This window comes from Miscanthus floridulus, chromosome 19, assembly GCF_019320115.1.
Source record: "Miscanthus floridulus cultivar M001 chromosome 19, ASM1932011v1, whole genome shotgun sequence".
NCBI lineage: Eukaryota > Viridiplantae > Streptophyta > Magnoliopsida > Poales > Poaceae > Miscanthus > Miscanthus floridulus.
Window position 1 is genome coordinate 98515571 of NC_089598.1, and position 21755 is coordinate 98537325.

The 21755-nt window shown below is 47.5% G+C and overlaps 1 protein-coding gene and 1 long non-coding RNA gene across 3 annotated transcripts; one reads left to right on the top strand and one right to left on the bottom strand.

Moving 5' to 3' along the window:
* Positions 1-3290: 3290 nt before the first annotated feature.
* LOC136529696 (uncharacterized) lies at positions 3291-5061 on the top strand. Of its 2 annotated transcripts, none has more exons than XR_010777392.1 (4): positions 3291-3483; positions 3565-3643; positions 3727-4102; positions 4299-5061. It is a non-coding gene; the product is annotated as an uncharacterized lncRNA (long non-coding RNA). The 2 variants fall into 2 exon arrangements; XR_010777391.1 differs by having other exon boundaries at positions 3291-3440.
* A 2753-nt stretch (positions 5062-7814) lies between these two features.
* Positions 7815-13835, bottom strand: LOC136528034 (IAA-amino acid hydrolase ILR1-like 6). The gene is made up of 3 exons (XM_066520930.1): positions 13155-13835; positions 11487-11612; positions 7815-9129 (listed from the first exon to the last, which is right to left on the bottom strand). Exons 1-3 carry the CDS (start codon positions 13647-13649, stop codon positions 8290-8292), a joined length of 1461 nt encoding a protein of 486 aa, XP_066377027.1. The 5' UTR covers positions 13650-13835; the 3' UTR covers positions 7815-8289.
* Positions 13836-21755: the final 7920 nt, after the last annotated feature.

Below are 21755 nucleotides of genomic sequence, written 5' to 3' on the forward strand. Positions count from 1 at the left end.
CCGAAACTCTTGATTAAAGCCCAACATTGAGAAAGATAAATGCGCCAGTCACAACTACACTATTGCTTTAGCTAAGGCCTAGTTTAGTTCCAAAAAATTTTCACCCCAAACTATCACATCGAATCTTGCGGCACATGCATGGAGTATTAAATATAGACGAAAAAAACTAATTGCACAGTTTGGTTGGAAATCGCGAGACGAATGTTTTAAGACTCGTTAGTCCATGATTAGCCATAAGTGCTACAGTAACTAACATGCGCCAATGCCGGATTAATTAGGCTTAATAAATTCGTCTCGCAGTTTCCAGGCAAGCTATGTAATTAGTTTTTTTATTAGTATCCAAAATTCCCTTCCGACATCCCCGAAACATCCGATGTGACATCTAAAAATTTTCATTTCGCGAACTAAACACAGCCTAACCCTTCTGGACATTTGGAGTTATACAACTATGGAGATGAAATGTTATTAGATTACCAAAATCCATGTGATCAGGTAACCTAGGAACAACATTTATTTTTGCATGCCCTTAGCCCTTCTGACTTGATCTGTCAAAAACCTATACAATTCAGACATTCTATTTCGTGACGATGTGCAGAAAGGCAACAACATTTATTACAAGGGAAAATCGGCCATATCAATAACATACAACATGTCGGGTTCACGAACCCAGGTCGCTTATGGACCGGCTTTCCAACAAAGACATGGCCCAACAGACAGCGTTGCGAGCAAACGCGTAACTCATGGGCTGGCCCAAATACCTAGACGACAGTCAGAAGGATGATCTAATTTCCGACCGGAAGGCCTGACCAAGGAGGAACGGCGCCCGCTTCTGACTCCGGCCCACCTCTCTGATCGAAGCACTCGCTTCGGTCTCCAGCCCGCCTCCGGACGGCCTGGCCCAACACCACTTCCGACTCCAACCTGCTTCTCCGATCGGGGATGCGCCAAACCCCTGCTTACAACTCCTCTCCGGCTGACACAATCAGAGCCGACTGGGACCAACCGACCGGGGACGCTCGCTCGGTAGGGACCAGGAAACTGACGGAGAAAGTAAGGCAGGTCACTCAAAGTCAACCGCAATATCGAGGACCGTACCCTGTACACCTACAGGACAGTACCCTGCGACCTCCCTGGCATGCCAGAACGCAAGTAGTGTTGTAGGCGTCGATATTTTTCCCTACAGTATTGTGGACGTCATCAACTCCCATACCAGACAAACACGTAAGGCTGGACGAAAAACTCGAAGCTCGTTAGCTCGCTCGGCTCGTGGCTGGCTCGACTCGGCTCGGCTCGGCTCGGCTCGTTATGATAACGAGCCGAGCCGAGCCAAGATTTTAGCTCGTTAGCTATAACGAGCCAACTCGAGCCAGCTCGCGAGCCGCTCGCGAGCTAAACTGAGCCAAGCTTTCAGGAAAAAAGTATCAAAACTTATACTAGTTTTTGTATTACTTCATGTCTTGCACTTTATAATTGACTGGTAACTGGTCTAGACCCTATAAATTGACTGGTAATTGGTCTAGATGCATTTTTTATATTATTATTATTCTCAAACTTTAGATAAATGCAAATATTATATTTTGTGTATTTTTATACCTGGCTCACGAGCTTAACAAGCCAGCTCAAGCTTTTAACGAGCCGAGCCGAGCTGGCTTTCTGGCTCGTTAGGATAACGAGCCGAGCCAGCTCGTTATCCAGCCTTACAAACACGATAAGGCTCCCACACGTGCCTCTGTGCGTCAACGGTATTGTGGGCGTCGATATTGGGTGCAACAGGCGGGTAGGGGTGGGGACGGTGATAAAAACACGGGGAGACGGAGCATACGTAATGGCAGACACGCGTGTTTCGTACCTTCTATCGTGCCTCACAGGTTCGACTATTATTTTTGTGTACCGATCAATGTCGGATGCAAATTCAAAATACATCCAACGATGGAGGATAGGGGTGGGTAGAAAGCTTTTGGGTAACAAATTATTTTCTAATTTCTTTGCTCTTTTATAGTATATATATAGATAGATGGGTTTTTTTCATATATATAGTGTATATATACATGTATGTGTTTTAGAAGAAGAAAAACTAAAGCTAATATAAATACCCTGTTAAGAATTCATCTCAAAACATACACTCCCCTACTAATTTCTCTCCCCAACGTGCGGCCCAATAACAGCCCAACTTCTGCAGCCTGCGACTCTGATGCAGGCTGAGGCTGCAAGTCTGCAACCTGCGACTATGAGGCTGCGAGCCCGGGACGTGGCCCAAATTTCCTAGGAGCAGGTCTTCAGCAGCCCGTGAAAGAGCCATATGGCCAGTCCCCTCCCCCGCGACAGCCCAAGTCAGCCCATCACAACCCTAGCACCGACTCCGGCCTTGTCTTTGGCCGCCTCCCGCATCCCGCTCGGCGCTTGCTAGTCGGAGTCGTCTGGGGCTGGGAGTCGGACGGCCGCTACTCGCTACGCAGCAGCGCGGCGCCTCGGGGCGAAAGCGACGGCGACAGCACGTCCGCGCCCCAGCTGCACGCGTCGACAGCTCCAGGCGAGAGGCGACCCCGCCCCAGCTGGCCGGCGGTGGCCCCTTCTTCAGGCCTACCCGTCGAGTCGCGGCCGCCACGCCGACGCCCGGTCACTCCGCCTGTTGTTCTTCTACAGCCGGCAGTCCGCCCCGGCTCCACGCTCCTTGCCTCCTTTAGTCCTGCAGCCAGGCGGCCAGGCGTACAACACAAGCTGCACACCTCATAGCTCATGGGCTTGTTCGGGAGGCCGTAAACGATCGTGGATTATTTACGGCTGGCTGGTTTAGTGTGAGAGAAAAACACTGTTCCCTGCTGGAAATTTACGATCGTTTACGAGCAAGCGAACAGGCTGCATTTGTCCAAGGTGACTACAGAATAGTTCCGCACATCTAGTTGTTCAATTTTGATTTTTTGGAATATTCGGTGACTGTGAATGTTAGTTCAAAATAGAATCTGTGATGGTGAAAATGAATGACATGAGCGGGATTTGTTTGCATGAATAGAAGATTAAAAAAGATTCTGAAGCGCCAGGCTTAAAATTAGATGATAAATTTGCCCCACAAAGGCCCGAGGAATGAATGACACGTGTTGTATTCATTTATTTTTCGTAGATATATCACAATTGTTGTCCCTTTTTAATGCAATTTCAAGGCTTCAATACATATTGCTCGAGCGCTTTGAGTTGATATCGTTATTTATGTTCTTTATGCTATCAATAATACGGCGTAAGATTTTTAGCCTTCTAAGTATAAATTAGCCCTCCCTTTGTTCTGTTTCAGGATCCACCATCAACTCTGCGGGGTGCAGTGTGCGGGGGGAGGTCACAACGCCGCAGCGCGCCTGTGTGTACCACTGTGCGGGTACGGGGCTGCAGGGATCGGTGTCCAGCAAGCTTGGCTCAGGATGGCCCTGCAAATCTTTATTAAGCAAGCTGTAGGTTACCTTCACACTTTGTTCCGTCATCTGGAGGAACGAGGTATTGAATAAATACTACTCCAAGACAATTTATATGATTTCAGCAAATTTTCAAGGTCATTGTTCTGTCAATTTGGTACAGTGAGCGGAAAAGATGGTCCCATTGAGTGCATGGGGGACACTGAGGAGGATGCAGTGTTGCAGCAGCACCATGGTACAAGGTTAGTATTCATAATGCATATTGTTGATCAATTTTTCAGGTAGATTATGATTTTTCTTAACATGTTTATTTGTATGTATGAAGGGCGGGCCTGGTGCAAGCGGTAGAGTCTTACCGCCTGTGACCGGAAGGTCTCGGGCTCGAGTCGCCGTCTCTCGCATTGCACAGGCGAGGGTAAGGCTTGCCACTGACACCCTTCCCCAGACCCTACACAGAGCGGGAGCTCTCTGCACTGGGTACGCCCTTATGTTTATTTGTATGTATCAGTCATTTAGGAATTTCAAAAGAAGTGGAAGACACTGAGTCACCGGATAACCTGATTGTTCAGCAACGCATGCTAATCCAACATCTTGTAGAGAAGACTCGAGGAATGACAGAGAAAATAACGTGGATGGCGCGGGTCATACATCAGCTTGACGCCAATCATCAGGAAAATGTAAAAATGTTGGATGTTGCCAAGGTACATATATGTGGCATATATACACACACTAGAAACTGCTCTACATATTACCTCTGAATAGGTTTCTAGAGATCTATTATCTACTTAGGGGTGGGGACTGTTAAAAGCTCCTCTTCTTAAACCCCAAATTCTGTAAACTCTTGGACCTCTGATTCGAAACTGCTTATATGATTCCTAAACGACTATTTTGTTGTAGGATTTCTTCAACTCTTTCAAACCCACTAGAGCAGCAAACGGCACCATTGAATTTTTTTCAGAAGATGACAAGGATATTGTTCAGAAGATAAATCACATTTTGTCACTGCTTGTCATATCAATCAGTCCTAATTCTTGTTTTTTCTATTGTTCCAGGATTTCTTTAGCTATTTTGTCCTTTCTGACCGTGTGAAGTCTAAGGGCATGGACAAAGTGGCTTAGATAGATTCTTAAAGACAGAATATATCCTACATCATCAAGCATCTACTGATCTACAATGGAAAGGTTTCTTATAAACCCTTAATGAGTTTGAAACCTCAGCAACCTATTTTGGCGCTCATCTACCACAACGCTGAACATACGGATGGAGTAGTAATCGTTCAGCACTTTTGGGGCAGGCCAGGGGCATCGATGCTTGTGGCCTAGTCAATACGTCCGTAAGCGCTCGGGCTAAGTTCCACCCGGGCAATAAAACGGACTTAACTTCCCTTCAGCGCCTGCCACGTAATAGTGTTGTAAAGGCCCTAAGTGAAGGGTATAACTGGTGTTTTGTAACCACTATTGTACCGCTGTTTTCAACAATTCCTGATGATGATTGTACTAAATCCCTCCTGACTGTGAAGTTTTGTTAACCACTATTTTATGAGGGAACTCTGTAATAACAGCCATTGTGGCCACTGCCATTAAGGCCAAAAGCTACTATTGTTTCAAGACTCCACTTGGAAAAACAGGAATCCGTGGAAAACAAAATGAATCCGTGTAAAAAGAAATCAGTTTTCAAAACAGGAATCCATGTCAAAACTAGTTTTCCATGTCCAAAAACAGGAATCCACATGAAAAAAGTTTTTGGTTTTTTGGTTGTCGAAAAAAGTTTTTTTTTACACCCCTTTATATTTCGAATAACCAAGCTTAAACTTCTGGGCCGCCACTGCCTGAACTACGGAATTACTATAAGTTTGGGACGTCACAAAATAATAAAACAAAACAACACAATCTGAAGGATTTGAAGAGCCTCACAAGTACATGTTCCTGAATTGTAGCAAAGCTGCTTTACATGAACACCATCTAAAAACAGAGATAGCAGCTGTCCATACAATGTAGACCACTCGACTATAGCAGGACGGACTGCGGAGTTAAAAATTAAAAAAAAAACTTGGCCTACAGCCGCAACTTTGTGTTTAAGGAAGAAGATCTCTCACGCAGGCCGAGAAAACCCCCGAACCTCTGTCGGCCGATCCTTTTCTTACCTGTGCTTTGGGACGCGGGGCAGAAGAGAAGATTTTTTTCAACGCGCAGATAAACTGCGCCACCTCCGACAGACAAATCCGCCCCCGAGGGGGATCGAACTTGGGCCGGCAGGGTGCAAGGTGCACCGTCCGACCAACCGGACAGGCGCTCGCTTGCAACGGAGTTAAAAATTAAGAACTTATCCTAGCAAAGATCTTCATCTCTTTCTACATAGCATAATCTACACTTCCTCTTCCTACAGAACATCAGATATACTGCTTGACTTTACCCGACAATGATTTTTTTAACCAAGACAGATCCTATCATAAATTGTGAAAAATATATTAAATTCAATGAAGATTCTTTTTTTTTTGCGAGACCAAATTCAATGATGATTCTACTATAGAAATAATAATCCAATAATAAATAATTACACACAAAGAGTAGCAGTCATCATATATTGTTCATGGTACCCAAGCCCTCAGCTTCTATCAAATTCAATACTCCAACAATCAGAAGCTCATGGCCTCATGTGAGTTGGTTCAAAGGCTCTAAGGCAATGCTATATGAAGTATTATTTACGCACCGAGAATCTTGTCTTTGCTCTGCTTCAATGTAAAACCATAACACTGGTTCCAAGTTTTCAAACATCACATTTTCTGAGTAATAAAACATAGCGATTACATGAAAAGACCTCTGTCTTGTTCTTGGAAACCATCTTCAAGGACATCTCTGTCTACACCAAACTGACATGCTGATTCGATCAAGTGTATATGATGCACAATTTATAATAAGCGGGTGTTTGCAAAGAAAAAAAAAGCATATAAATTTCAGTAATGTACACCTGTATCATCAATTGTGCATTAACCAAAGAAGACATCAAACGAAAATCAATGCCCACTCATTGTCTTGTCTTTGGTGGCTCACAACATAACAAGTGCATATTATATTATTATTCATGGTTTCACTTTGGTGGCTCATCACTGCAACTGCATAGTCTCCTATCTCACCACTTTTCCTTCTCTCTGGTAGGCAAGAAACCATGTTGTAGTTTGTCACGGACTCACGGTTAGTAAATTCAGACTTCTAACAATTAGAGACCAACCTATATCGCTTTTCCACTGATCCGCTCTTCATAAAAATGTCTAGTCTGCTATCAGAAAAGAGCAATTTGCTAAGACCAATTTACTACAAAACACAAATCAAGGCAATATAGTAGTGAGAACGCAGAGACAACTTATTATTTATTACTGGCCATTTGAAAATTTGTCGAACCACTGAAGATCAGATATTGGTCAGAATTCTGAAAGTAGCAAGGCTAGACGATCTCAAAAAGTGGACGGCACTGTTGGATGAGAGGACGTCCTGGGAGAAGAGGTGCTCACCATCTTACAAAAACACTGCTCTGTGATAATGAAAGAACCGATTTGAAGAAATGTATGCCTGCTACTGCTAGATGTGGCAAGGAGGCAGGCACTGAAACTGTGAAAGCCGTGCTGTTGCCCTCAGCGTGGAGGATCCTCCGGCAGAGGCACGGGCACCAGTATTGGGGTCCAATTCGCGATAGTACACTCTCAGCCATTGAAGCATTCAGTCGAACAGACAGTGTCGGGCTTGTTATTGAGTTCAACAGAACGGCGAAGGCATGGAATGGAAGCGTAGTACGCTTACCTTGACGAGCTTGGCTTGGTTAAGTAAACGAGCTAAAACTCTAGCTTGCCTAGTCTCATTTAGCTCGCAAGCCAGCTTGTTAACAGCAACCAATGTATAAATCAATAGCTACTAATTTGTTCTATACATACATCAAGACAAATAAATAATAAATGTGTACATAGCACATACATACCGTAGACTCCAATCTAATGCATATAGAATAAAATCAAGTCTAATTGTTTCTAGTTTAGGTTGTTGGACCATGAAATACTTGGCTTGTTTAGCTCGTGAGCTAGCTTGCAAGCCCTTGAGCTAGCTTATTAGTTTAACAAGCTAAAATACTAGCTTAGCTCCTCAAAGAATTAAATCAAGACACATAGAACTGAACGAGCCAACAACTCGCGAGTTTTTCGTCGAGGCCTGGGTGTGGTGGAACACCCAGATCCGGATCCCGAGGAGGAGCACCACAGTGAGCAAAAACAAGCTACACGAGGACAATGGTTAGTTGATGGGTCGTTGGTTTGCGCGCGCGAACACTTTGGGCCAATACGTTGTCAGCTCTCCTTTCTCCGTCCCAGTTTATCACCCAGGCCCAGTAAATCATACGCGTCCCAACAGGCATGCATAGCATCAGAAACATGCATGGCAGTAACAGAGATCCTGCTATCAAAAGGCAGCTACATCTCATCAGTTTTCCAAGACATCCCCAAAAAAGGGGCAAAAACACGTACGTAGAGCAGCCTAATATTTTGCATCAGCACCAGCATGCTACACTTTTCCAGCCCGTCCGTCACGTATGGTTCCTTGATCTTTTTCTTTTTTGATAGGGAATGGTTCCTTGCTCGCCCAAACGCACGGGGAAAAACCCGAACCGCCGGCACGTCACGCCCGCGGGATCGGTCGACCACCGAGAGGCAAGAGCCCATTGGCCACAAAAACTAAACCAGCCCGAGCCCGTGTTCCGTCACCAGGCCCACACTCTGACGCCCGAGCGATCGGCCAAATCCCCACCAGTTCAGTTCCCGCCGTGCGCGAGGGCGCCCCAAAACCACCCGTGTCCGCGCCCGACGTCGGCCGGGCGGCCGGGCAGACCCACCACTAGCCGGGCTGGTCTACAGCTCCTGGTCGGCCGTGTCATCGTCGGAGGCGCCGCCCATGAGGGAGGCGTGGTCAGCGAGGAACCTCTCGGCGATGGCGGCGTGGACGGCGGCGCCGGTGGGGAGCACGTCCTCATCGATCATGAAGTACGGGGAGTGTCCCGTGTGCACGGACCCCAGCGTCTCGTTGCGCACCCCGATGTAGTAGAACCCGGCGGGCACCGCCTGCGAGTAGAAGGAGAAGTCCTCGGCGCCCATCATGGGCGGCACGTCGCGGTAGGCGGCGCCGCCCAGCAGCTGCGACGCCACGCGCCGCACGTGGCTGTACATGCGCGCGTCGTTCACCGTCGGCGGGTAGAAGCTCTGGTCCTCGAAGAAGTCCACGGACGCCGCGCACCCGTGCACCCGCGACTGCGACGTGATCACCTCCTCGATCCGCCGACGCAGCTGGTCGAAGCTCGCGTTCGAGAAGGCGCGGAACGTGCCGCCCAGCACCAGCTCCTCCGCCTGCCGGACCTCGCTGCCGTTCACCAGTGCCACCGAGACCACCTGCGAGTCCAGCGGGTCCGCCTCGCGGGAGACGATGCTCTGCAGGCTGATGATGGTGGACGCGGCGGCCAGGACGGGGTCGGCCCGGCGCGGATCCTTGCCGCCGCCGCCGCGTATGACGGCCTTGAAGAAGCCGCAGCCGGCGAGGAGAGCCCCCGTCCGGGACCCGATCACGGACGTCGGGTGCTGGTGCGAGACGTGCACGGCGAAGATCGCCTCCACGCCCTCCAGCGCGCCGTCCTCGATCATCCGCTTCGCGCCGCACCCTGACTCCTCCGCCGGCTGGAACAGGAGCTTCACTGTGCCCTGAAACGTGTAACGAAACGCCAGTCAGTAAGCTCAGCCTAGGAGCTGCTGCACTACACCTAGAGTATTTTCTGCACCAACTTCAATACTGAAACGTAGAAATTGGATTAGACCAAAAAAAGAAACTATGCGGATGTTTGGTTTTTTAGTCGGGCCTTGTTTAGACTGAGGCTAGGAATCAGTATTTGGCACTGTAGCACTTTCGTTTGTATTTGACAATTATTATCCAATCATGGCCTAACTAGGCTCAAAAGATTCGTCTCGTAATTTACAATCAAACTGTGTAATTAGTTTTTTTTTATCTATATTTAATACTCCATGCATGTGTCCAAAGATTTGATGTGATGGAGAGAGAGCGAAAAAACTTGCAATCTAAACAAGGCATCGCTCCTAAAATACATGTCACATCAAATATTTAGATACTAATAAAAAGCATTAAATATAGATTAATTACAAAACCAATTACATAGATAGAGGCTAATTTGTAAGACGATTTTTTAAGACTAATTAATCTGTTATTAGCACATATTTACTGTAGCACCACGTTGTCAACTCATGGACTAATTAGGTTTAAAAAATTCGTCTCACAAATTAGTCGCAAGTTGTGTAATTAATTTTATAATTAGTCTATATTTAATACTCTATGTATATGTCTAAATATTTGATGTGACAGAAATTTTAGAAGCGCACGTAGAAACTAAACATGGCCTATATACCAAACAAAAATATCAACATCTGGAGGTTGGTGAAGACTGAAGAGACAGCTCTGGAGGTACAGAAACAGGCAACTCTCCCTTCCCAGGGGCCAGCAAGTCGCCTGTTCGCTGGTTGGTTTCTAGGCTGGTTTGAGCTGGCTAGTGTTGGTTTATTGTGAGAAAAAAATACTGTTGGCTGGCTGGTTTGGGCTGGCTGAAACCAACAAGCGAACAGGCCGGCATCTGACTTTCACAGTCCTCCCGACATGATTATCCTTGTAGGTTAGTATCTAGCTCATGTCAATCCTGCGAAAGCCTAAGGCACTGTTTGTTTCCACGGAATAGGGACCCGAGACTAAATTTTAATCTCTTTTAACTAAATAGGAGGGACTAAAACTGGAACAAAGACTAAAAGACAGAAGTCTGTTGAGGTGAGGCTTATTGGGACTTATGGGGGCCAAATTGACACTCCATGCCCCTCTCCAGTCCCCATCCCTCTCGGTCCCCACACTATGCATCAAGGGTATTTTAGTCTTTGTTCAGCAGCTTTAATGTCCTTTAGTCCCCTGCGGTCCATTCAAACAAACACCATTAAGACCTACTATTTAGTTCCTGTTTTATTATCTGTCCTAGGACTTAGGACTAGAGAAACAAACCGGCCCTAAAATCGTGGCACAAAGGAGTTTCTCCACCGATTCTTTTCAGAGGACACAGTAAGAAATGCCAAGACCACACTCATCACTGATCAGGAGGCACTAGCATCCGATGCTTCAAAAGGACTGAACCAAGGAGTGTCGTACCAATGCCCAACAGCACAACTGCAACAATTGAAAGAAACAAACGCTGTGCAGATGGAACAACTTTTTCCTTGATGCAGCACTAATAAAGCCTAAATAAAAGGTGCAAGTTACTAGAACACGGACGGAGTGGCTGCAGCCGCGAGAGCAGAGCACACGCATCAGTGACAGTGTGCGCTGATCATTGCGAGTGTTCAGGAGCACGTGGGAAAAAGAATTGAGATCTCAAAAAAAAAAAAAAAACGGATCAAGCCGGGTTTAAAGACACGTGAACGGAGCCTACGACCCATGACGCTGACATTTGCATGATGCCACTGCTATGGATCATCCCCGATATCAGAGTGTGGTGGCACATCATTTCTGCACTTTGGGTGCTCGTCTTAAACTATCATTTTGCCCACGGCTTTAGCCATCCCCCACCCAAAAGCGAAATCTAGCGACCAAATTCAGATCACGTTTTCATGTAGAAAGAAAGAAAGAATGCTGAGATGGGATGGGCGGGTGCAGAGCACGTAACAGGGTCCCTTGCACGCAAGAGTAGTGGAGTGGCGTCCACATGGACGAAAGCTACGTCTACGAACGAGCGTCTCTGGATGTCTGAAAGGCAGGAGATATATACTCCCTCCATACTGCAGCCGGTGCTGATTAAGTGAATGGAAGGATATTATTCTCCGTATGTCCAAGAAAAGAAGCAATTTTGGTGTCGTGCTAAGTCAAACCATTTTATTTTTTTGGTGAGAAAAAACATTTTAAATTTGACAAAGTTTATATGAAAAAGGCACTAATATCAATTGTATTAAACAAGTACAATTAGAGGGTCTGAAACTGAAAAGAAGGTGTGGCGTGGCGCCGTAGGCCGTCGTACCTTGAGTTGGTGCTCGCGAGACTTGAGGATGCTGGCGGCGCCGAGGAGCATGGCCACATGCGCGTCGTGCCCGCACGCGTGCATCTTCCCGGGGACCCGGCTCTTGTGCTCCCACTCCACCGCCTCCTGCAACAACCACACACACGCGTCGTCAGGCAACTGATATCTTCCATGCCGAGGCCGAGCCTGGATGGAACGGGCAGATGGATGCTCCCACTTTCCAGTCAGTACTCCCATTGCTGTGCCAAACGCGCATGAGCGGACAACCGGCGATCGTGAGAAAGCGGCCTCGTCGTCCTCGAGCTTTTGGGCGTAAAAGATGAAAAACTGCCCGTTCTGGGCAGTCGGGCGGATCGACTGTCCCGCGGGCGAAATCGGTGTGGGTTTACCAACGACTGATGCCATTTCGAGCAAGAAACCAGAAAGCCCTTTTTTTTCTCTCTGTGTCTGTGTCAGTGATGGGCGTGCGGTGGCCGTGAATGATCTCTCCGAGATTCGGTGACCCGCGACCACAGCTGCTGAGTCTGAGCATCGCAGGCGGTCGTAAACGATCCTAAATTTCTAGATAGAATAGTATTTTTCTCTTACACCCAACCAGTCAGCAGTAATAATCCGGTTTCAGCCCCAGCCGAACAGGCTGAAGACTCGGACTGACGAGCTCAACAGGCAGCATGCCCTCTGTCATCACGTCGTGTGTGTCTCCATTGCATCGTGCGGTGTCTGTGTTTGCACGAGCACGAGAGTGTTTTTATCGCGAGGACCACTGGAGCAGTAACCAAGTGGGCTGGCTGATGGACCTGGACCACTGTAGGTAGGGCCAGGCTAAAGGATGGATGATCACATTTTTCACGAGACCGGAAGCATGAGACATCCGTGTGCTGCCCTCCAGGTGGCCTACGTACGCGGCGCAACCACCTGACCCCAAAGCAGAGGAACACGGAGGAACAGCCCTACGCCTACGCGCTTCTGCAAATCCACCCTACGCATCCAGTCTGGGGCAGCCTATGAGCCTACTAAGCAGAGTGAAGCCTTTTTTTTTAATAAACCAAATAATGGTAAGGGAGAAGAAAAAAAAAGATAAAGTAACCATGCGCCCTGTTCATTTGGCTTATAAGCCGTACTTTTTCAGCCAACGAACAATATTTCTCTCTCACAACAAATCAGCCAACAGTACTTTCAGCCATAGCTTATCAACCAAGCGAACAGGACACATGGTGTGTTGCTAACTAAAGTACAGTGTTGTCATGCATTGCCACTGTGCAGGTTTATTTGAATATTTAATTAATTAACTATAGTGCACCATTCTCATCCACTAACCAAGTGGCTGGAGTGGACGCACTCTGTGAGTCCGTGCTCTGCTCTCCGGATAATCCTCGGCTCAGAGGGCGGCGTGTTAGCAAACGCATGAGCTGAATCGTGCGGAGATTTCGTGGGGATCGTTTGAATGGTGAGATAAGAATAACCCGCGCCTGGATCAAGTTCTGCTATCCTATGCACTAGCAGTAGTTTCTTTTGTTAGCACGCCTCAAAATTTGAAATCGAAGGAAGAAAAATTGAAAAGAGTAGTTCTTCGACGAGTTACTAGGGGCCAATTAAGCAAGAAGGCCCCAGCATGGTGGACGCATGAAAGCGAGTAGCACGAACAACACGTCCATGTACACGGCGTACCTGGATGGGCAGCGCGTCCATGTCGGCGCGGAGCGCGACGACGGGCGGCCGGCCGGTGCCGAGCGTGGCGACGACGCCCGTGCGCGCGACGGGGTGGCGGAACCCGACGCCCAGCGCGTCCAGCTCGTCGCGGACCAGGCGGCTGGTCTCCACCTCCTCGTACGCCAGCTCGGGCCGCTCGTGGATCCGCCGCCGCACCGCGCGCAGCCACGCCGCCAGCTCGGGCCGCCCCGCCAGCCCCGCGATCTCCTCCTTCCACGACCCCACGTCGTAGGGATTGTGCTGCCTCCCGGCGCCGCCCCTCGGCGGCCTCGTGCTCGCGTTCGCGGGGCCCTTGCTGCCGCCGCCGCGCATCGCGATGCCCACGGCGCCCAGGATCGCGTCCTCCTCCAGGAGCGCCGCCGTCGTCGCTGGGCAGGCCGCTGGCACGGGGATCGTCGGCAGCGTGAGCAGCAGCAGCAGCGCCGCCCGCAGCGCGTGGCCGCCGCGGTCCATGGCGACTGAAACTGATGAAGCGATGGGCGGCACCTGAGGTCCTGAGCGGCTGAGGTGCTGAGCAGAGCAGGCTGAGCTCGGGTGCTGGAGGGGCAGCGCAGCGGCAAAATGGTAGGAGGCAGAGGAATGGCGGGGATTAAATTACGAGGCGACGGCAGCGGCAGCGGCAGCGGCTGATTTTTCCGCGCGTCGTCTGGGGCTCGGGTGCTGTGATAGCTGCTGCTGCTGCTGGCAGTGGTGGCACCTTTCTTTCCGATTCAATTCGGCTCGTGGCGGAATCAATGTAAAAAACCACTTGACCCCTCTGACACTACATTATTCGGCCTGTTCCTTCTTTGGTATAATATTTTTTCTTATAATAAATTAGCACCAACTAAACTTATCAGTCCAGAAATCAACTAGCGAACAGGTTTATTAGCACGGAAACGGGCCCGCCCGCAGGATTAGTGCTGCTAGTACTAAGCTAGGACTAGTTTTATTTTTTTATTTATTCTTCGGGATTAGAGGTGCTAGTTCCGCTCGCCTGTGACAACGCCCCTGATAGATTGCGTCGCATGTGGCGGAGCGTCTGTTGTTGCGACCACCGTCAGCATTGCAGTAGTACTAATCCAGTGGCACTTGCATGTACTCTACGGTAGTAGTACACTTTTGCAGGGTACTTGGTGCTCAGCCCCTTTTCTTGTTGGGGTCCTGGTAATCAAAATTGGTTATCTTCACTGTATTCATTTCGTAACATAATACATACTCTACAATCTCTATCTAGTTGTCATAGATTTGTCAATTATTCTAGGCTATGTTTGTTTTTCATCTTTTTTTGCATTGCACCTATGTGTGTTTAATATATGTACTACATGCTTCGTAAAAATCTTCACTTAAATTATATTAGTTGTTGCATTGTTGCAGGTCATTGATGCTACATGCCTTGGGACCGACGGGACTTGAGGAACTTTCCACTGTTTTTGGTCATTATATTTATGGGAAGCCACTGAGCCATGCTCGGATCCGCTGCTTAATTAGTTCTTGATTTGATGTTTGTACTCGTATTTTTTTTAATTTATTTTAGAATTTAACGACTTCATTCTTTTATGGTGACTGTATTTGCTTGTATGTGAGTCTACATCTGTACTGTGTTTCTAAAAATAAAGTGGAAACCAATTACTAATTCCTACCCCTCCATCTCTAAATAAATCAATTTCTAGAATCCATGGCAAGTTTGACTGACGTTATAGGAAAAAGTAGCATTATAAAAATCTATTCTATGAGATATATATATATATATATATATATATATATATATATATATATATATAATGATACTAATTTGATGTCATAAATTTTGACGTTGACTTAAGACAACTCTAAAAATTTATTTATTCGGAGATAGAAGGAGTATTATATTTCAATTCGGAAGGTGACAACATAAAGAAATCGTAAGGTGTTGTATGTTTTTCACATTAGTTGCACCATATGTAACCAACCACATATCTTTTCTCAATTAATTAGGATCACACTGTCATGTACGCAAGTAAGTAAACTTTATTGCATACAGGCCATGATTATGACTTTGAACCACTGCGATATACTCCCTCCATCCCAAATTATAAGACGTTTGACTTTTTTGACTCCAAGTTTGACCACTCGTCTTATTCAAAAAATTTGTACAAATATAGTCAAATTTAGGTCATTTTTGAAGAACTTTTATTAATAAACCAAGCCACGACAAAAGAAGTGATATTTTACACAAATTTTTGAATAAAACGAGTGGTCAAACTTGATGTCAAAAAAGTCAAATGTCTTGTAATTTGGGATGGATTGAGTACTATACAATGCACTCATAATTCATTGACGCTGTCGGAACTTAACATATGGTACACATACACGTGCAACAAGGCATGATATAAAACAACACACGCCTAACACAAGGGAATGCATTCCATTCATGCTTGGCGTAAACTATTTTACTAGTTTTGTCCAATTTCGGTCGAAACGTCTAATGACAGCAAATGATTTCTACGAGGACTAATAATCTATGTTTTGCACTCCATTATCCATCCTAGCTACCAACAGTTGGTATGTGTTCCCTTCGTCCCAAAAATAATATAATTGTAATGGTTTATTTCGTTCAAGTCAAACATTCTACTTGCTAAGTTTATCAAAGAGAAGCATTATCCACATTTATGACTTGAATACTATAAAATGTATTTCAAGAATATAACCATATGTATTTAATACGATGGAATATAAGCATATTTGAATATACATTTTATCAAGAATCTGGTTGGATATTTTACAGGAAACGCATATATTTTCTGGCTCAGCAACAGAGGTACGGACTTACAGTACTACATGTGACGTCTGGTTCGTACACGTAGCTTAGCGCCGTGTGCGCGGCGCGCAGCAGCGAAAGCTGTGGCCTTGTCTACCTCCTCTAGAGTTTACTTCTTATCACAATATATATATATATATATATATATATATATATATATATATATATATATATATATTATTAAATATAGACTAAAAATAATTAATTATATAGATTCCGACTAATTTGTGAGACTGATTTTTAAGTCTAATTAGTCTGTAATTTGACAACGTAATGCTACAGTAACTATGCTAATAATGAATTTGTTAGGGTTAATAAATTTATCTCGTGGATTAGTGAGGATTTCTATAATTTATTTTATTATTGGTATCCTGATACATCTCCCTATACTTTGAACACCACCGTGGCCTGAGTAGGAGCCATGCGTGCCTTCACACCCGAGTAGCTGCACGTCTGCTGTCTTCTGCACCTTTAGCTCGTGGTGGAAATGACCAGAGCAGGGCCGGGTTGGTCTGGTTCGGGGTCGTGCTGCTCCCGCAATAATTCTGATGGAAATGGCACGGTTCCGGCCTCGTTTCCCGGGACCAGCCATGAGCCATGCCATCCATCCCCGGCGCCGTGCCTGGTCTGCGCTCCTGCGGTCCTGCCCAACCCGTCGATGCAAACGCAACGTCGCGATCAGACGTCTCGGTTTTGGGCAAATGCTGTGCTGTGCCAAAAGGCAGATGCCTCTGCTGCTGTGCTCGCCGTGGAGACAAAGCTGGCACTGGCAGTGGTGGCGTCTCACTGTTTCGGATCAACTTCTGCCGTGGCCGCCGGTGGCCTACCATATGGTAGGGTACGTAGGAGGGCGTGTCTGTTGTCTGCTCAGGTATATAACCAGCTGACTAACCACTGGCTAGCTTGACGGAAACCGGATAAGCTAGCTACTCTAGCAGTTGAGTCATCGTTGTCTGCATTTGAGAAAGATGCAGCTGCTGAGATATCCATCTGGATCTGGATAAGCTACTCTACCACTTGGGTTGGCGCTGCTTGGTCGGTTTCGGGCAGCCTGGAGTGGCTCCACGGTTTGGAGGGTCCGACGTTGGTTGGTATCGTTTCCCGTCGAGGATCGGAGGTCGTACGACGAGGACAGGAAAAGCCTACCACGCTACAAACACACACCTCACATACATTACATGTGCACTATTAGACCTATAACTACACACAGATTAGAAGATTGCATCCCCCACCACACACACACTAGAGATCACTTTGTGGCTCCAAAGCGAGCGCGAGAGAGAGGCTGCAGAATAAATCCCGGTGAACACCCCGTTTGAACCGTGGTGGACAGGCTGCACACCGCAAGCCTTTGCCATCCGAGCTTCTCCAACTTATCTGTCTGTAATGCATCATGCATCCATGCATCTCGCAACAAGCGAGCGCCGAGGAAAAATGCAGTTTCTTTCCGATTTTCCGTGACTCGTGTTTCGTGCGGGTGCAGGCGTGCAGCGGCAGCACACGTAACTTCCACACTGGGCAGCAGCTTGGAGAAGCGTGCAGAAGTCCGCCGGAGGCCGGAGCGACGTACAAGTCTGTGGTAGGCCAGCCATGCTATCCTTATCCTCTTCCTCCCTCATTCCTTGCATTGGGCACACCGGGTATGTCTCGTCGGCAGCCGTCGTTCGTTCCCGGCGCCATCAGAAGCATAGCATGAGCACGCCGCCGCCGCCCAGTCGTACCAGCGAGCCCTCTCCGATCCGCCGGCTATCCTGGCACGCAGGCAAGCAAGTCTTGGACAAGCCCAGCGGCCGGTGTGCCCTCCGGTCGACGCTGCACGCACGCTTGTACGCCACAGCGCCGTGCCGCTGCGTATATATGCATGCGTTGGCAGGGCGGCCGAGATGCGCCACGTGCCAAGGCATCTCTCCAGCAAGAGGAGCAACGGCTGGTACGTCACAGGAAGGCGACGGCCGACGGGACGACGGGATCGGGAAGAACGGCGCCGGCGCTCCGTCCGTGCGGCCGGTACCAGAAGTCGCCTCTCGATCCATCACCCCACAAGGGCCACAAGGAACACATTCACCACGCGGCCATAAAGAAGAAGAAAAGCTGAAATAAAGGCGTCCCCAACCGTCGCTTGATTAGCTGCGCGCGCGTTAATCGTGTGGCGACGGCCGAGGGGTCGCCGGACACTACTATACTATTATTATTAATTGGTCGGCACTGGAGCTTACGGCAGCCGTCGTCGTGTCGTCACCGTCGACAGCCGTGCGCGTACTTGTCCGATATGTCTCTCTCCAGCGGCGGACCCAGAAAATATTTCAGGGACCGAACAACACTGCTGTTCGATCTGAGGTCTCAACCCCTTACACTATAGAACTTTGTCTAAAAATTCATGGGGCTCCACAGATATTCCACAACTGCGATACGGATAGGGGGGCTTGAGCCCCCCCTGTCTCTCTCTTTCCTTCGTCGTCGTCGCGTCCAGAGCGCATCTCCTGACTCCTGTGGAAGGACGACATGTATCCGGCCGGTGCTCTCCGTGACCATGAGTTGACTAGGTGGATAGGCCTCGTGGCAAGGTTGGCGGCATCTTTCCTCCTCCCAATCCCAACTCCCAACTGCCTACCCAGTCCGCACGCATTTCTCGTGCGTCTGGGCCATTCAGCCAACACCAGCTTCGCCTTTGTGCGTCTGCAGGCGCTGCCTGGTCCGTTTCGGGGCCATTTCCACTCCGGGCGTGTCTATGGTTCCGGGGCTGGGGCACCGCCCGCGGCGCACTATCGCTTTCCGGCGGCCGTGACCGCGACGCGACAGCAATTGGTGCAGTGGTTGCGCGGGATCGTGCTGGCCTGCACGCCCGGGGAAACTCGCGGGTAGTACGCCCGCATGCATGCACGGGGAACATGTGGCCACACGCGCGCAGACGCAGACGTGACCGGCCGACCTGACCTCCAGTAACCAGCGGCGTAGCTCTAGATTCGGCGATCGAGTCCGGCCGGCACGTGCGGAAGGCATCGATTTCAGCGGAGGAAAAGACGACGGCCGGAGAGTCAACGACGACGCTGTATGTATGCCGCGCCGGGGCGCTGCTCCGTTCGGTACTCCGGTTCACATTGGTCGCACGGGCAAATCGAAAAGCGCGCACAAAAGAGCACGTTTGAACTTTGGTTGCAGCACTGGGTTCACTCTGTTTGAGATGCGGCGTGCCCTCGAAATCACACAGGAGGCACGTGTAGGCCGTCAGCATGCTCTTTGCATTGCCGCCTCTCATTTTTTTTTTAAAATCCACTTTTTCCTGCGTGTCTCCGATCAATGGAGTAAAGAACACCCCAAAGCATTGCATAGTTATCTCATCTCAAATTTACTGTGCAAAACAAAATCTGCCATTGTTTTTAATTTACTAATTTCTAGTTGGTCCAATCTATTTATTAAAATTTCATAAAAAACTATTTATTAAATTAATATGCAATACTTAATACTCTATTTATCAAATAGTTTCAAGTTTAACCAAATATATAAAAACATTAATATTTATGATGCGATACATTTTCATAATAAACATATTCATAGATATAGATGCTGATACTATTTTCTGTAAACTTAATCAAATCTGTGATTTTTTTTTGAAAAGCGGGATTTATTATTGTTTTTGGACAGAGGTAGTACTAGACTTATATAGATAACCATCAAACAAATTTCACTAATATTCTTTTACTAACTTTCGCAGAGATGCTTCTAATCATCAGGCTATTCTCAAAAATATTTTGTTGAATTATGTGCTCGTCGTGACTAAATTCTGGCTATGGAATTAGCTACATGGGTCATGTATTGATCTAGCTCCACTCATTAAACCTCACAAAAGATTGTATTGATCTTGACTAAAGTAGGTCAATGTTGGTATAGAGAATCCTGAAGAGGTTAAGGGGAAGAGTGGAGGAGAGACGATGTAAACTAGGGTTTGATAACACACAATCGAACAAGAGTGGTTGGGAGAGAGTCCCTTGTCCTCATGCCCTTTGGCACTATATATATATGAGATGGTTATTTATAAGTGGCCTCATGGTGGGGTGGGGTTTAACATGCCACTACACTGGCACTAGTTGGGTAGAGAGACTAGGTCTGGGTTCCTCAAAAGGATTGTTCCAGTCCTTCCCCTTTCTATAGCGGAAGATCCATACATCTCCTCGGAGGAGTGTTGCTTACTTGGTTTATGAAGTAAGTAATATCATAAGTGTCAATGCCATACCCCTGGGTACCCCGACTTCCATATTGCCGACTACCTACTCTGGATCAGAGACGACCCGAAGGCCCATGACGACCCTATTCAAGGAAGGATATCTCCTAATTGCGCCAAGTCTCCGACTAGGGCATGACTTCTTAGCTTGTAGGGCAAGTTGATCCCGGATATAAATAGCTAGCAATATCCCCCTGTTGTAAGGATCAACTCTCTCATAGGCATAGCTACATTGTAATCGTAATCTCGCCGAATACAAGCAATACAAGAGTAGCAACTGGACGTACGGCTTTAACTCGCTTCCCGGGGGATCGAACCAGTATAAATTTTGTCTCCATCTGTGATTGTTCTTCGCACCAAGCGGGGGTCCCCAAGAACCAAATATCTACCGGTAAAAAACACCGACAGAGGTGCGCTAGGTAGGGGGTCTTGGGTGAAGACCGATCATGACAATCATCAACAATGTTTAGTACGCAAAACCGACGTGCTCTGACGTCGTTGTGGCACTACCTGTTGTCATGGGTGATCTCACCAAGGACTCCTAGATCAAAGCTTTTCTCCGTGATGTGTCGTCGGGCATCTGTTTTGGTGGATGGGTTTTTGAGCATACCTGAGATCTAAACTTCAAGCTAATCGGGGGTCAAGAGTCCGGAATCCCTCAGGACCGTCAGAGAAGTCACAACTCCGTCTGGGCAATCTCTCTAGATCAATCTCGAGGTTCAGCTTACGACACTCGATTATGAGGAACCTGACCAAGAGGTTGTCGAGAGCCCTCTAGTCTTTACTAAACGGGGTGCTAGTGGATCCGAATCGCCGGCAGACCACATGCCTTGATGTCATCGTAAGAGGACAGATGAAGTTATGATCATTGACATAGCAAAGCCAGACTACTATGTAGAGCATCCCACCGGGCAGGTGGTGGGACGATTCTTGGCCCATCAAGAAGGGAGATCCTGGCCGGCCAATTATCTCGATCACCATCGGCCCTCTCAAGCTGAAGGCTATCTATGATATGGGTGTGGGCATGAACGTCATACCTTTGTCAGTCTATGATGACGTATTACAGCTCGGGGCCTTAACTAATCCAGATATATGTGTGGTGCTGCCAGATTAGACAACTCAACAAATCAAGGGGATTCTAGATGACATCTGCCTTATAGTTGGTGGCAGCTACATAACAGCAGATTTTGTGATCCTGAATATCGGTCGTGATCCAAAAGCGCCCATTATTTTGGGTCGACCTTTTTTACACACCGTAGTGGCTTCAATCTATGTAGCATCAACCAACATGCATTTCAATATTAATGGGAAAAAGAGAAGATTCTCTTTCAACCCTCCATACCCGCGAAGACACTCATCTCGAGTTAACCAGGCCAGTCTCGATGACGTTGATTCCATTGAGATAGTGAAAACAAAATTCTATCGGGAGGCGGTCATCAAGGGGTGGCAAGACATCTCCTGGCCAGTTAAGAAAGGAGATCCCAACCATCTATTATCATAGTTTCAATCGGTCATCACATTTTGGAAGTTGTTTGTGATCTCGGTGCAGCGGTCAACATTA

Coding starts and splice junctions, on each gene's coding strand:
- LOC136528034 (XM_066520930.1), bottom strand. CDS start 13,649: ATGGACCGCGGCGGCCACGCGCTGCGGGCGGCGCTGCTGCTGCTGCTC. Junction 11,613..13,154: donor TGGACGCGCTGCCCATCCAG/GTACGCCGTGTA, acceptor TGGTTGTTGCAG/GAGGCGGTGGAGTGGGAGCA. Junction 9,130..11,486: donor CTCGCGAGCACCAACTCAAG/GTACGACGGCCT, acceptor TACACGTTTCAG/GGCACAGTGAAGCTCCTGTT.